The sequence below is a fragment of the Macaca nemestrina genome, chromosome 16 (genome assembly GCF_043159975.1).
Source record: "Macaca nemestrina isolate mMacNem1 chromosome 16, mMacNem.hap1, whole genome shotgun sequence".
Classification (NCBI taxonomy): Eukaryota; Metazoa; Chordata; class Mammalia; order Primates; family Cercopithecidae; genus Macaca; species Macaca nemestrina.
The window spans coordinates 34,990,468-35,006,563 of NC_092140.1; the positions used below are offsets into that span (position 1 = coordinate 34,990,468).

General features: G+C 45.1%; 1 protein-coding gene across 1 annotated transcript; it reads left to right on the top strand.

Moving 5' to 3' along the window:
- Positions 1 to 1,878: 1,878 nt before the first annotated feature.
- Positions 1,879 to 9,303, top strand: LOC105481721 (POU class 4 homeobox 1). The gene is made up of 2 exons (XM_011741425.3): positions 1,879 to 2,140; positions 2,817 to 9,303. Exons 1-2 carry the CDS (start codon positions 2,018 to 2,020, stop codon positions 3,957 to 3,959), a joined length of 1,266 nt encoding a protein of 421 aa, XP_011739727.3. The 5' UTR covers positions 1,879 to 2,017; the 3' UTR covers positions 3,960 to 9,303.
- The last annotated feature ends 6,793 nt before the right edge of the window (positions 9,304 to 16,096 follow it).

The window sequence follows — 16,096 nt, forward strand, 5'->3', positions numbered from 1 at the left end:
TGGAGCTAGAAGGAAGGGAGGGGGTGGGGGGGAACATGAAAAGAAAGAAAGAAAGAAAAAGCCATGGTGACGCCTGTGGGCTCTTCTTGGAATCTGAGTAGGTGAGTGGGTATGCTAAATACACATGCGTTTGTGCAGAGGAAAGATAAAATCCACGGGAACGCAAATTTAGGTTTATAGAAATGAGATCTGCTCTTTGGTGGAAATACAGACCTCCTTGGTGTGAGAGAGACCAAAAAGATTATGTATCTGATCTCGGCTTTCCATAAGCAGCCCCTTGCTGCTCTCCAGCTCTCTTGCTGCAGATGTGATAACATCTGGGCTGTTAGGTTATTATCACCGCGAGCAAGTGCTCGGTCTCTGGGGACTTTCGCACCTGAACTGTGGCTCCCCTGGGAGGCTTTTGATCTGCTGCCACATAAGGGCCATATAACAGGTTGGCTAATTGATTTATTCTTTTTAGGTCTTAATTTCACAATAATGTTTTAACAATTTAAAAACTGGACCAGAGCTTGTACCCGTTCTTTCAAATTGGCTTGATTTAATATTTTTGAATCAAGCTTTCCTATAAGTTAGCTTGATCTGTCTCCTATTGAAAAAATATATATGCGCGCGCGCGCGCGCGCGCGTGTGTGTGTGTGTGTGTGTGTGTGTGTGTGTGTATGCAAGCAGAGATAAGAGGCGAAAAGCCAAAACGATGGAAGGGAAAAGAAAGTTTTCTTTTCAACATCTTATTCCCTTTTCTCTGAAGCAGTTTTCCCGGAGTTCCCAGCATAAAGTGTGTGTGTGTGTGTGTGTGTGTGTGTGTGTGTGTGTGTGTGTACGCTGAGGGGAGGAAGGATCCCAACTACACCCTGTTAACTATTTTTTCCTTTTGATTACTAGAAGCCTTAGATCACCCGGAGCTCGTTTGAAACGTGGGTTTGTACACGGTTGAAGGAGACAAACAATAAGAGAAATGCACAATTTCATTTCAACAGCTTTTCCTGAGTAGAAAGCACACGCTCCTTGTGGCTCCTAAGTGGCTGTCACTGGCGGTGCCTGACACAGTTATATTCACAACAACAACAAAAAAAGTATGCGGAGGAAATTAAATTATATGGAAATCAATAGCGTCTGACTGCTTCAAACAAATGTCTGTCACCGCGATTATTCTCCAGGAACCTATTTATAAACGTTGAAAGAAACAGGTTCTTGCAGCAAAAGACAGCACCTTCTGCATTTCTGTGTTGTTATTTATACTGTATACAGAGGAATGCGCGGGCATAATTTAACATACAAATGCCCAGCTGTATACATTATATAACAGCTTGTTAGGCATCCCAGAGAGGAGGAGTGCCTAAGTAATGCGCATATATTCAGGGCTTACGATCAGGGGGAAGAAACAAACAAACAAAAAAACACACAGAGTGGCGTGCGCTCATCTCGTCTTTTTTCTTCTAAAAGGTGTCCACCCTTAGACAATAGCTCGACCTTCTGATCCTTCCAGACCGCGGTGGGAAAGGTGAGGCGGGCAGTGCGCATGCCCGGGTAGCTACAGGTGCATCACCTGCGCCGTCCTTGCTGGTGGTCACTATAAGAGCGGCTCCCACGCGCGGGTAGCTGCCGGACGAGCGCGCGCGCGCGCAGACGCACGGCGCAGCCGAGAAGGAGAGCGCGCGCCAGACAGACGGAGACAGCTGATGCCTGTCAGCGCGGTGGGGCCACGAGCTCTCGCGAGAGCTCCCCAGGACGGCCGCGAGAAGTGGGGCTCAGGTGTAAGAGGAGTGCATCCCGTCGGCGCACGGGGCTAGAGATCTCGGAGAAGCAGGACCGCAAGGCCGGCGCGCGGCGCTCTGCGCGGTCAGAGGGAGAGCCCGGCAGCAGCAGGAGCAGTAGCAGCAGCCCGCGGCGCGGCCGCCACCAGCCGCCGCGACCGCCGCGGCTGCAGCCTCGGAAGGGAGGCCGGGTGAGCCCGCGTACGCACTTTCCCGCGGACTTTCGGAGTGTTTGTGGATATACATGCCAAGCCGCCACGATGATGTCCATGAACAGCAAGCAGCCTCACTTTGCCATGCATCCCACCCTCCCTGAGCACAAGTACCCGTCGCTGCACTCCAGTTCCGAGGCCATCCGGCGGGCCTGCCTGCCCACGCCGCCGGTAAGCGCCCCACGCCCGCGGCCCCGGCCCGCGCGCCCGCCCCTCCCCGTCTCCGAGACGCTGCATGTCGGGGGCTGGTGTGTGCAGGTCCCGGTGCGGGGAACTGCGGGCAGGGGGTGTAGAGCAATCCCGCTGCGAGGCACGTTTTGTCCGGCGGCGCTTAATGTCGTGTTCCTGTGTGCCTCTGCCTCCGCGTCGGGCGCCTGCGATCGGAGTGGGGAGCGCTAGGGCCAGGACTCTCGACTTCCCTGCACTTTCTCTGTTAATTTCATGCCTCAGAAAGGCGGTCTCTGTGCGTGCTCGGGTGTGTGACACGGGTCCCCAGCTACAAGTTACATTTCCATTTCTTCTTCTTCTTTTCCCCCTTCTTTTTCGTCTCCCACGCCCGTTCCCGGAATGTGTTCTTGTGTCCCCCTTTCTCCCTACTTCTGTCGCCCTCTCCACGGCTCCTATCCCTTCTCGTCTGTTCCCCTGCCTGGTCGCCAATGTGCCCCCTTCTCCGTCTTTCCCGCTCTCCGCTGCCCCCAACCCCGTTGTTACTTTGGTTGCTTTGTGTTTGCCCTTCGCATGCTGTGCTTTCCGGCTTGTGTGTGTGTTTCTTCTGTTGTTTTGTTTTGCTCTTTTGGTTTTGTGGTTTTTTTTTGGTTTGGTTTGGTTTGGTTTGTGTCGCCTGCAGCTGCAGAGCAACCTCTTCGCCAGCCTGGACGAGACGCTGCTGGCGCGGGCCGAGGCGCTGGCGGCCGTGGACATCGCCGTGTCCCAGGGCAAGAGCCATCCTTTCAAGCCGGACGCCACGTACCACACGATGAACAGCGTGCCGTGCACGTCCACTTCCACCGTGCCGCTGGCGCACCACCACCACCACCACCACCACCACCAGGCGCTGGAGCCCGGCGATCTGCTGGACCACATCTCCTCGCCGTCTCTCGCGCTCATGGCCGGCGCGGGCGGCGCGGGCGCGGCGGGCGGCGGTGGCGGCGCCCACGACGGCCCGGGGGGCGGTGGCGGCCCGGGTGGCGGCGGCGGCCCGGGCGGCGGTGGCCCCGGGGGCGGCGGCGGCGGCGGCGGCCCGGGGGGCGGCGGCGGCGGCCCGGGCGGCGGGCTCCTGGGCGGCTCCGCGCACCCACACCCGCATATGCACAGCCTGGGCCACCTGTCGCACCCTGCGGCGGCGGCCGCCATGAACATGCCGTCCGGGCTGCCGCACCCCGGGCTGGTGGCGGCGGCGGCGCACCACGGCGCGGCAGCGGCGGCGGCGGCGGCGGCGGCCGGGCAGGTGGCGGCGGCGTCGGCGGCTGCGGCCGTGGTGGGCGCGGCGGGCCTGGCGTCCATCTGCGACTCGGACACGGACCCGCGCGAGCTCGAGGCGTTCGCCGAGCGCTTCAAGCAGCGGCGCATCAAGCTGGGCGTGACGCAGGCAGACGTGGGCTCAGCGTTGGCCAACCTCAAGATTCCAGGCGTGGGCTCACTCAGCCAGAGCACCATCTGCAGGTTCGAGTCGCTCACGCTCTCGCACAACAACATGATCGCGCTCAAGCCCATCCTGCAGGCGTGGCTCGAGGAGGCCGAGGGCGCCCAGCGCGAGAAAATGAACAAGCCCGAGCTCTTCAACGGCGGAGAGAAGAAGCGCAAGCGGACTTCCATCGCCGCGCCTGAGAAGCGCTCCCTTGAGGCCTACTTCGCCGTGCAGCCCCGGCCCTCGTCCGAGAAGATCGCTGCCATCGCCGAGAAACTGGACCTCAAAAAGAATGTGGTGCGGGTGTGGTTTTGCAACCAGAGACAGAAGCAGAAGCGGATGAAATTCTCTGCCACTTACTGAGTGGGCTGGGAGGTGTCGGGCGGGACAGAGTGGGGAGCTGAGGAGGCATTTTTGGGGGGCTTTCCTCTGCTTGCCTCCCCTCGGATTTGGAGTGTCCGTTATCCTGCCTGCTTTTGGGGAGTCCCTCCTCGCTCTCTTTCCTCCACCCTCTCTCTGATTTTCCTGCCTTTGCTGTCCCCCAGCCTTGAGGATTGGGGTGCTGGCCGTGGGGATTGGAGTATAGGGTAGGGGAGAAGGGGGAGAGCATTAGGATGAGTGGGGAGTGGGGGGAAGGAAAGAGGAGACCCGAGCAGGGGTTTTAAGGAGCAGGATGGTTCTGGGGTTTGGGTGGGGGGAGACGCGGGAAGGATAGGAAAATGGACTGTTTTTGACCAGAGACACTTACCTAAATCTCCTGGGGACCAAGGAACTATGTACGAAAACAAACCCACCAACCACTAAAAACTAGACAAATAAAGACAAACTAAAACAAAACAGAACAAAAGTAAAGGAAAATGCTTTAGAAATTTTAACTCCGGGGAGCCATAATCTGCAGCTTCATTTCCCCCCATGGAAGAGAAAAAAGAGCACCACCATTATTACCACCTCCCCAACCCTACACACACAAACTGAGTCAAAAAACGAAAACCAAATGAGCCGGAAGTTGAAGTTCTGGGTATCAAAGCTAGTTGTTCTGTCTGCGTGTTTAATTTTTCCCTCTAAATCTCACCTCCACCCCATCCATATCCTCTTTATTTCCTCCGTTCCAATGAGAAGCCAATGGCTGCTCTCCAATCCCGGGAAGTGAGTGGGAGCATAGCTGAAAAGAAGGGGTCAGGGGGAGCCTGGCTGCTTGCTTAGGTGGAATCCAAGTTTTCCCCTGGCCCTGCCTACACTCTGGTGGCCTGGTCCTGGTGGGGTGGGGGTCTTTGGAGATCGGGGCATAGTCTTTGAGCTAACTAAAAAGCAGAATTCCGGGACTTCGAAATATCTTATTCTAGGAAAATGAGACAATTTTAACAACAGTTTTCTTTTTTTTTTTCTCTTATGTCAAAGATACAGTTTTAGACAATTTCAAAATAAGCTTTTTTCCCACTCATAGAACTTTTACCCTTTCAGTTTTATTTTTTAGAGAGGTTTAAACTACTGATTTTTTTTTTTCCTGTTGATTCAAATAGACTGATGGGGTGAAAGTTATTAGGAGAGATACTCTCTCATCTTGCTCTTCTAGGTCCCCTTTCTTCTTCTCTTGGAGAACATGAAATTATAGAAATGTTGAGAAGTTCTTGCTTTCTGTTGGAGCAGGACTTGGCTGTGAGAAAATCACCTAAATCCCAGAAAAGAAGACAGATTTAAAGTGCCCCCACCCCCATTTGTTTCAAAGAGGTCTGCATGTTGGGGGAAAACAGAACAACTGTGTTTCCTTTTACTTGTTCTTATTATTCAAGAGTCATTTATTACTGGGGATAAATGTTGGGTAGCAAGAACTTTAATTTGCACTACCAGTCTCCCAAATAGAAAATCATATAGTATTTCATAGTAATAATCAGGTACCTTACAAGCTGCTGGTGGATTTTAAAAAATAAGATTGTTGAAGGTGGTTAGGTAAAATGCCTGCTTTGTGTACAAGATACTCTTTGGATCTCTTGTGGAGATGGTTTGTTACCATCCTTTAATCATAACTAAAACATTGAAAACAGAACAAATGAGAAAAGAAAAAACCTGCCGATTAACAAGACTGAAATCATGCATGATCTGAAAGGTGTGGAAAGAAACACAATTAGGTCTCACTCTGGTTAGGCATTATTTATTTAATTATGTTGTATATCATTGTTTGCAGGGCAAACATTCTATGCATTTGAAACAGCACTAAACTGGGCTAGCTTTCTGGTAGACCGTTTTGTGGATAGTGTGATTTCACAGTCTACTGCCTGTTTCCACTGAAAACACAACATTTTTGTCATATTCTTGTATTCAAAGGAAAAGGAAAAAAGGAAGATTATTGTAAATATTTTATTTAATGCACACACTCACACAGTGGTTACAAACTGCCAGTGTTCATCCTGAAATGTCTCACGGATTGATCTACCTGTCCATGTATGTCTGCTGAGCTTTCTCCTTGGTTATGTCTTTTCTCTTTTACCTTTCCCCTCCCCTACTTCTATCAGAACCAATTCTGTGCGCCAAAATACAACAGGGGGATGTGTCCCAGTACACTTACAAATAAAACATAACTGAAAGAAGAGCAGTTTTATGATTTGGGTGCATTTTTGTGTTTATACTGGGCCAGGTCCTGGTAGAACCTTTCAACAAATGAGACAATATAGCCAAAAAAACCCCAACCAACCAACCAAACAAACAAACAAAAAAAAAAAAACAAAGAAATGGGGGGAGGGGAGGGTGTTGAAGGGGGATGAAAAGAGGGGAAAGATTGAGAATGATGTATTTTTTTGCTGAATCAGAATTCGCTTTCAGATAACTCATGAAAAGTGGTGCTCTAAATAAAATGAATTCTCTATTAGTTGCCTGTGTTTATAAAAGTTATTATTTTTTAACTGCAGAAACTCTTAAACCACAGCACTTGATCCAGAGTGGTGAAAACCAGTAAATAACCAGGCACCCAAGAAACATTTAAATTTAGGGTCAGGGACAGAGGCATTTGGAGGTTTAGATGTGATATTCTAGCCTAAAAACACCTAGTAACTAAATGGCTTTTCTTTGGAGGTTAATACATTTTAAAACATTTAGTGTGCCACCTACTGCTCCAGAGTGACCAGAGAGTATTTCTTGGTAACTTGGGACTAGATCAGATGCCAGATGTACAAAGTTTCTTAAGAGCTGGGATTATATCATCTGAAGTCATTTTAGCCAAATCTTTTTAATATCACCGGCAAATCTGTGAAGCAAAACACTTGATGTTCAAAAAGAATAGTACATTTTAAAAGCTGTGATTTTAAACAGTTGTTTAAAAAAAAAAAAGCACTAGAGGTATTTTTAAAAATAGAACTCTTCCATAAAGAGTTGAGTTGTTTTTGTTATTGACTTGAAATATCATCAGTTTTAAATAAAATGCATTTGTAAAAAAAATTGTTATTCTATAGAAAAGTATGACTGGATTTCATTGTTGGAAAACCAGGACTGAACAAATGAAAAGATTTACAAAAGGTGGTGGTTTTATTTTGTTTGTTTTTTTGTTTTTTTAAGTCTGCCTCAAGCAGAAATGTTGCAGGCAAATACATGTGTATTACATAATAATGACCAATGTAGGTATTAAGAATTTAAGGATTTGCTTTAAATAAACCCTTACCAAGTAAAAATAAGAGTATTATGTTAATAAAACATCATGAAAATGAATTTCCTATTTTATGTAGTAGGAAACTGCAAAACAAACAAAATGCTTTGCTTTCTGGTGAGCGAATCTATATATGGCTTGAAGGAGTAATAAGACTATTTTCTAAGATGCCTTTAACTGTCAATCCATAAAAAAAACAAACAAAAAGTGACCTCCTGAAGAGGCCAAACTATCATTGAAGTGGTGGGTGTCAATCAGTGATAGTTTGGCCTTTCAGAATTTTCTAGTTCTGAAGAGAAGTTCACTCTAAGCGGATTCCTCCACCAGTTTTGGGGTGAATATGATTAAATGTGTGTCTCGGATTCTTTTAAAGAATAATCTCAAAATAAGTTTGAGAGAGTGGGAAAATTGGGCTCCGTTTGCATTTCAGCTTCTCAGCAAATCCAGGCGGCGGTGGCGGTGGAATAGGAAAAGCAAAAGACAAATAAGCATTAAATCATCTGCCACATTTATGCCATCCATTAGTCTTAAATTTCTTCTTTTCCCCATTTCTAGCTCCAGGTCCTGTTCCTTCTGTAGGTCTAAAAAAATGATGTCCTCAAGACCCATCAACTAACTTCTGAATAATTTTTGTTTAATGCGTGTTCTGAAATTGCTGTCAACTTCTATTACACTTTCATAAATAAACTGTAGGCACCCACTGCCATGATTGTATCGATTTTTGTTTTCTTGTGATAATGAGACTACTTCGGTTGGGTTCCTACACGTGGCCGGGCACGTGAGAGAATAGGGCGCCCCAAGCCCGTAGGACTCACTGAGCGAGCCCTGCCCTCTGCCCCTGCCCCGCCGCCCCTGCCTCTCCTGATCCCACCTGGCATGTGCATGAAGCATCCCTACTCATCTTTCACGTTGGTAGGCTTTTGCAGTTTTTCGTCTGTGAAGTTGGAACTGGGGCTTCTGATCCTGGCTAAAACTAGCGTTTCCCACCCCATTCGAACGGCCTTGGTGGGATGATAAAGGTGATGACAATTAATACTGGTACAGTTCTGCCATCGGTGTTATTGCCATCTCAGTCTTAGCGCCACGATGACAGCCACGCGGTCCTTTCGAGCTGTTTCAAAAAAGACCACAAGCTTAATTGATTTTTTAAAATAGCAGCCGAATTCTAATTCTCACAAGGTCCTCTTTTCCACTTGCGAGATAAGCCGTGTCGCAAACATTACGTTATTTAATGTTTGATCAAACCATCGTGCCACCGCGGCTTCTGGCACGGGGCTGGCTCACAGGGCACCGGGTGAGCGGAGCGGCCAGAGCCAGCCCGGCGCGTGTGGGGAAGGCGGGCGGCTGCCCCACTCGGGTTGGCTTACCCTTTGAATAATTTATGGCCAGAGAGTTCTGGAAATTAATAAAATGAATGATAACAAGAAGCTAATTAAAAACTTTCGTAATTGTTGTCAAGTCAGCTTTATGGGAAGACGGGCAGCCCCCCGATTCCCTCCCCGAAATCCGGTGGATCTGCAGGGCGGGGCGCGGATCTGAGGCTGTAAACTTCAGCGGCCCAGCACTGTTCGGACTCCGAGAGTTATTTTGGAGGCTGCCTCGTGGGGCAGCTCCCTCTCCAGCTGCACTCCGCAGCTTGCAGGTCTCCCGGGCATAACTTTCAGACTTTGGGGCGGGTGGGTCGGCGTGTGCAGTTTCAAACCACAGGCAGAGCTGATTGGGTTGAATTTGAAGCCAGGAGGGGACCCGCCCTCCCCTCACTCACGCAGGGTTCTTGTTCATCCACCCACCCAACCCTGGCGTCCCAGCGCCTTCAAGGGCACCAGGCGCGGTTCTCCGGGCGGCTGCGAAGGGACCACCGCGCTTCCTGCCTGCACCCCTCAGCCGCCTGCCTGGAGAAGCAGCAGCCCACAGGCTTCCCGCTGCCCGAGGTGGCAGTTCCGCTCGGACTGCAGGACAGCCACCGGCCTGCTGGCCCTGGGGTGGATTCAGCTGGGCCCGGGAGAACCCGAGAAGGTTAACTGCCCTAGGCCGGGGCATCCGGCGCGCGTGCGCAGAGCGGCCAGCGGGGAGTGGTGCGCACCGCGGGGAGCCGGGAAGGAAGAAGCGCGCACCGAGCGCGCGGAGAGCGCGCCGAGCGCGCGCAGAGCCCGCACATGCGTGTTGGCGCGCGCCTGGTCCCCTCGGAGAGGTGGGCAGAAGTTCCGCGGCTCAAAATTAGGCGCTCCCGGAGGTCCCCTCCAACTCTTACGTGCCCTTGAGGACGTTCTGAGAGAGAAAGGATGGACCAGTATCTCAAAGCGGTTAAAAAAACCCTCTCCCCAGTTGCGTAAGTCAACAGTCTCCTTAAGCACCACAAAACTTTCACAACTGCCGTACACCTTTTGAAAAGAATTGGGAGGCATACGAGCTTGGCTTTTCTTTTGTTGCTAAGGTGCATGTTACCAAAACCCTGCTACAGATTTGAATTTATCCGGCAAGGATTTATACCCGGGGCGAAATGCAGCCTGGCCGCTAGGCTTTCGTCCCGGGGAATTCAGTGGGATCCTGAATCGCAAAGCTGAATTTGAAAATCTCGGTTCGGTGAGAAACCGATATAGCCCTAGTGTTAAGACCAGCATCCTGCTCCCGCGAACCGACGGCTGGGGAGGAGAAGCGCCCACGTCCTAGTCCCCTCCCCAAGCCTCATCAGCGAAAGATAGTCGCTTTCAGATTGAGGAAAACAAAAACAAAAACAAACAAAAACAAAAACAAAAAAACAAAAAAACAAAAAACCCAGCGTGGAACGAAAGTTGTCAAAACGAGTGGTGGAGAAAGACTCCTCGCATTGATTAGGTAAAAGGAATTACAAACAAAAGTTTGTTTTATACCTCTGACGCCTGGCCTCAATGCAGTATAATATGTACAAACTTTTGTAGACATAGATTAGAATAAAACAAAGTGTTGCCAATTTCCAGCCGTGGAAATTCACTTAAACCAGTTTCTCCCTCTCCCCGCCCCCACCAAGTGTTGACAATAAACATTTAATGAAGGCAGAGACCTGGTTGTCTCCAGACAGTGTCAGAATACTTTAAGCAGACCATTAGCACGGCCTCTTTCACTTCAAACATCGTGGTACACTCTAACCGTATATATATATATATATATATCTACGTGTGAGACAAATAATACAATCGTACGGATATCTTAAGTGGTCTGCAGTAGGTCTGATAGCCCCTGTCCTTACTAACCGAAAACTAACTCATTGTAGATTACTCGCGCTTAAAAAATGTTAAATACAGTTAATGCAATATTAATCGCCCTTTGGTGATATAAAATGCAATATTTTCAGGCAGCTATTGAGCTTTTCTAGAGGAAGAGCTGATGAAAAGAGTCACAGCTGAATAGTGGAGAGAAAAAGCCCGGTATTTATTGCTTTTGTTTGGCTTTTGGCTACAGAGACAGGAACCTTCTAATGGGGTAAGGACATTTATTTTATCTGCAATCTATTGCTGCGAGAGCAGGGGCGGCAGATGGGGTTGGTACGATATTCACAGTGTAATTTAGAGCAAATCCTAATAACTAATAATGATTTATGTTAATTTTGACCACTTAAGTGACTTCACCATAGCGTTGTTGTGATGAAAGAAAGAGAAAGAAAAAGAAGCTGAATGTGACAAGGAGCTCCGAGGCTGACATTGGGGCTCAACTGTCCTGCACTTTGCACAATTGTAAAATGTGTTGTATGAGTTAGCATTGGAAATGCAGGCATTTAAAAAAGCAGGTAGGATCCATTTGACTCTGGGCAGAGGTATTTCCCGAGGGCTTGCGTTTCTTCTGAAAATTTATCTTAATGTGACGCCTTTGACGCCCTTGAACGGCAGACGCTTTCATCCCAGTTTTAAATAAAACAGATATGTTTCAATTGTTTCGTTTGCTTATGTGAAACTAAAGGATCGTGTGTGTGTGTGTGTGTGTGTGCGCGCGCGCGCGCGCGCTGACTGTGGGGAGAGGGACTCCATTGTATTCGACGCGGGAGTACGCGCCGGGGTCTTCTTTCCAGAGTGTTATCTGAACCGGAGGCTTGAAAACAGCCTTAGCGCCGAGAAGCGGATTCTCTCGTGCACCACTGCCACGCCTTATGCAAAAGTTTTAATACTGACCGCTTAAGCAAGTTGCTGGTTCCTAATCTTCACCTGATATTTGTTTGCCCAGAATCAACTTTTGTAAAGCTTTCCGGGCCCTACCTCTGTCTTTAAAAGCCCAAGGGATTCCAGGGCTTTTAAACTTAAAAGTGCCTCGTTTCTCCTCACTCCCCTGGTAATGTGGCACCGGTTCAGAACCCCAGGGGCTGCCAACGGGACGTGGTTCTGCACAGGACCAGGGAGATTTTCGGCTTCCACGCAGTGCACCCAGAGGGTTGGAGCGGTTTTGAAAAGGAGGGTGCGCCTTGCTCGTGGCAATTTACTTTTCCAGTTACCTTTTGCGCCTTTTAACGCCTCGGGGCTATAGTTTGAAAGTAAAACAGCATCAAAGCACCTCCTTATTAGCTCTGTATTTGAGAATCCGAAGATGAAACTACCTAAAAGGTTTAATAGGGCGGAACAGCATTTATTTGCCAAGCAAACAGCTAGAGTACAGTTCAAAAGGGGTACAGTGGTTTATCAGCAGGAGGCTGGAAAGAGAAAAACATGGGCAAAGCGAATTTCAAGCTTCAGTTACGAGGTTAAAGTGAATTAAATAACCTTCAAGTGTGATATATGCTTTGATTTTGAATATCATTTCCCTTGTCCCAAATTTATATACGTATATATACAAATAATATACATAACAAATACACACGAGCGCGCGCGCGCACACACACACAACTATCCTAGAGTTTTTTTTCCCCAGCTTTCAGAGTTGTCAAGACTTTTTGTTTGTAAACTTTCAGATTTTGTAGAATAAGATTGATTACCTCTCCATAGATTTGACCTGTAAATGCATTTAAAACACGATCGCATTCTTTAACGTTAAATTTTCATTACTTTCTTCCTGTTTTTCTTGTTTTGAGGCTACGACAGATATAAAAATGCACTTAATTTCTTCTACTAGAGAAAAAAATCAAACTACATGATTCAGAGCAGTGTCTTTCTTAAATATGATGCTGTGTTTTGTTTTTGCTTTTTAAATCTCTGTCAGTAACTGAAGTGTTACTGTAATGCTAGTATTCTGGGTATAAAGAAGACTTTAAGCAAAATAAATCTTTAAACAAAATAAATCCAGGCAGCTGACGTTGCCTGTTTACTGATAATACTCAGGAGCTGGTGTGTGTTCCTGAGCTTGAAGCTGTGCCTCCACGTGCATATCCATATGCAAACAGATGTAAGCACGTTTTTCACCGTTGCTGTTGAATGTAACTGAGTCTTATTTCCAAACTTTATTCTGGTTCTGTCCCAGTGTTTCAGCACCAGAAGCAACTCCCTTAAAATTGAAGAGTTGTGCATTATTGAAACTCTCTATCAAACAGCTCTGGGGTGCAGCCTTTCTGAAAATGCTGGCTCTCAATGAGGTCTGACTGTCTGACTGCACATAAGCCCCTAATATGTTAATGGCCGTAGGGGATGCCTTAGGTACTATCTCAAGCTGCTTCGCACACCATATGTCAGGCCGTTAGCCACATGGATCTATTAATCAAAAAGAGCTGGAGAGGAAGGAGAGGGTCTTCAGAAGGGGGGAGAATGAGAGAGATGGGGGAGGAGGAGGGGCAAAGAAAAAAAGCATTTAAAACTCACGTTTTCATTTTTTTAATAAAAAATGAATAAAAATATCTAAAGAAGATTCCATCAATAAAATTTCTTTGCTGTCAAGTTAAAGACTGTTCATAAATGTCTACCAAATTATTAGCATAGCATTTGGTTCTACTGAAACAGATGGATATTTTACCTGAAGGGTCTTATTTGGGTTTGCTTTACTGCAAAACTTTTATAGGCAAGACTCTGTTGGCACAAAAGTTATTTTTGTTATGTACATTGTTTTATAAATGTGCTTTATTAGAAGTAGTAGGAGGAGAATAGGGAAATTGTATGTTTAGGGGATGTAAGAAGGTCAAGGAGGGAGGTGCCTGAGGGATTTGTTATGAATATATAATTTATTAATATATATCTGCATGGACAGTAGAGTTTTCACTTTTTTTAGTTCTTCTGAGAGTAAATGTAATGTGTTAACATTTTTGTTTCTTCCTTTAAGCTGGCTTTATGATAAATGAAACTGCAAAATATACAGGATAGAAAATAGTACTTTATTCTTTTAGAAGAAGAAATGTGAAAACATTAAAAGTTCCATCTTTTTCATTTCTTTGTTGTTCAGTAATATCTCTTGCCTTTGCGTGTTTAAAATTGTTTTAAGTTAAATAACTAGTTTAGAAAGTTTGCAAAATCTTAGATGTAATTTTATACTCAGCATGGAGAGGGCATAAATGAGTAAGTATACTAAGTGTGTAAGAAAAATATTTGAATTCTTTCTTGAAATAATGACCATATTTGTCATGTGTCTTAAACTAATTCATTTTAGGGAAATCAAATGGAAGTACAGATTTTAAAATATCAGACCTACATCAGAAACAGAGCAATGAAAGGAAAACCTATAGATTCTTGGATTTAAAAGTTACATTCTTTTCATGTGCAATGCTACCTGAGGATAGAGAAAATATAAAATAAAAAGTCAATTCAAGCATATTTACTTATTGTTTTAATAATGGGCCACAAGAATACTTAATTTCTGGACTATCAACTTTTAGTTAAAAAATCTATAATTAGTGATAGCATTTAAGAAGGAATACACTTGAAAATGACTTTTTAATATTGTCATAATTAGTAGGTTTACACTGTAGTAGTTAATTTATAAGATAATAGAATTACTGAAAAGTTTATTCATCTTAGGCTTAAAAATACATATGTAAATGTTGACTATTTATATATATTGAGAACACAGATTATTCACCCACCCCATAAGCCCTGTGTCATTAACGTAGACTGATAGTGCTCTATTGTATTGGACATGTAAAAGAGACAGGCAACAGAATGTTTTTATTTATGATTCAAAAATACATTAAAGAAGATAATTGTGAAAAAAGTGCAAGATTAAATGAAAAAAAGATAATTGTGAAATTGTACTCAATAAGAAACAAAAATTATATAGTGAGATCTGTTACAATATTTGCAGTATAAAAGTGGAGTATTTTGTACTGTGTTTTAGATGTGAGGTATTAAATATTCTGTATTTTCACAAGGGCACCTGTCTATCTTTATATAGAAATAAGTGCTCAGTTACAGGGACAGGTCAATATTGGTAGGTGTTTTTAATTAAAAACACCACTGTTACAGATTATTTGGTTTGGCTAGTAAATTATCTGTGACTCTTTTAGTTAAAAAAAAAAAGACAGTTTAAAAATAGAAAATTGTATTGTAGAGAACTGCAGTCAATCTGTAAATATGACAGATTCTAAAGTACTATATTTCATCCAGGAGATGATGAATACATAAGAAAGAATCATCCTGAATTTCAACAGTAGCAGGTAGGGAGAAACACTTATTATCTTCAAATTTTGGTGCATGCCACTAGCCTTCATTTCTTTCCCTGTAGTTAAAAGGTAGCCCATATATCTGTCTCTTTGGGTTTCCAAAGACTCGTAACTTAATTCCTTCAGGCTATTCATCAGCACAGTAATTAAACTAGCAAATGGATGTAAATAAAGTGAAATTGGTTTCATGACAGATGAGGCGAAGAGGCCTCTGACATGAAACAAGGCAGGACAATAATGATTTCAGCAGCATCAGGCCATGGAAGGAACCCCAGCTGGATTTATTAGGTGCTGCAAGTGATTTGCTAGAAGCGGGCAAGACATGAACACTCTTTAATTTGACAGGAATTTTGCATCCTAAAGAGCATATTGAAATATAAATTCAGAAACAAGTTCAGGCAAACTGTAAACAGATGTACTGTTAGACTGAAAATACTACTCAGTATTTTAAAAGGAAGAAGAAAAGAGAACGACATCCCCCTCCCTAATACAAGAGCTTCATTTTCACAATTTATTATTTAATCCTGGGGAGTGGTAAAAAAATTATGAAACATTTCGTTCTACTTAGTGAATTCTATTACTATTATAGGGTTAGTAATTTTGGATGTCCGGGTTTATTTATCAGGAAAATAACCAATGCAATAGATGATTTAGAACCCAGCACAAGTAAAACATTTGTACAAATTAGCCGTACATGCATACACGGGAGAGATATATGGCAAACTGGGAGAGAAACCTGGATGGACAATTTATTTTACAGAGTGGAATTATTATTGTATTTAAATAAAATCTAGGATAAAAATCTGGCACCAGTTTATTGCCTCTAGCGGTTTGTGCCTGGATACCCAAAGAACAAATTTCTATCTACAAAGAGAAATTGTTTCAAGCCCTTGATCAGATGAATTCTTAAAATCAAATATAGATTTGTCTCTGCAAAATAAGCAGTTCCATGAACTAGAAGGAACCAAACTATAACTGAAAAATCGCAGAATAAGAGAAGAAGGTGTAAGGAATGGATTCTTGGCTGGCTCCACAAGACTCAAATGAAAATTGAGTCACGATTCCACTACAATAAGGAAGTCACACATAGAATAAATAAAAGGCATATTTTCACACTAGAAGCAGATCAGTCCCTTTCTCCATGAAAAGATGAAAATGAACTGCTTTATGTTTAAATGTAGTCTCAATTATTTAAGTCTCCTTTCATGAAGAGCAAAGATAAGTAATTCCTCCAAATCCTCCATGAGTGGTGCCCTCCCTTTTCACGAGTCACGCAAGGTTTTCAGCACCGCGGCCAGCTCCAGGGAGGGACTAGGGAAGAGCGGG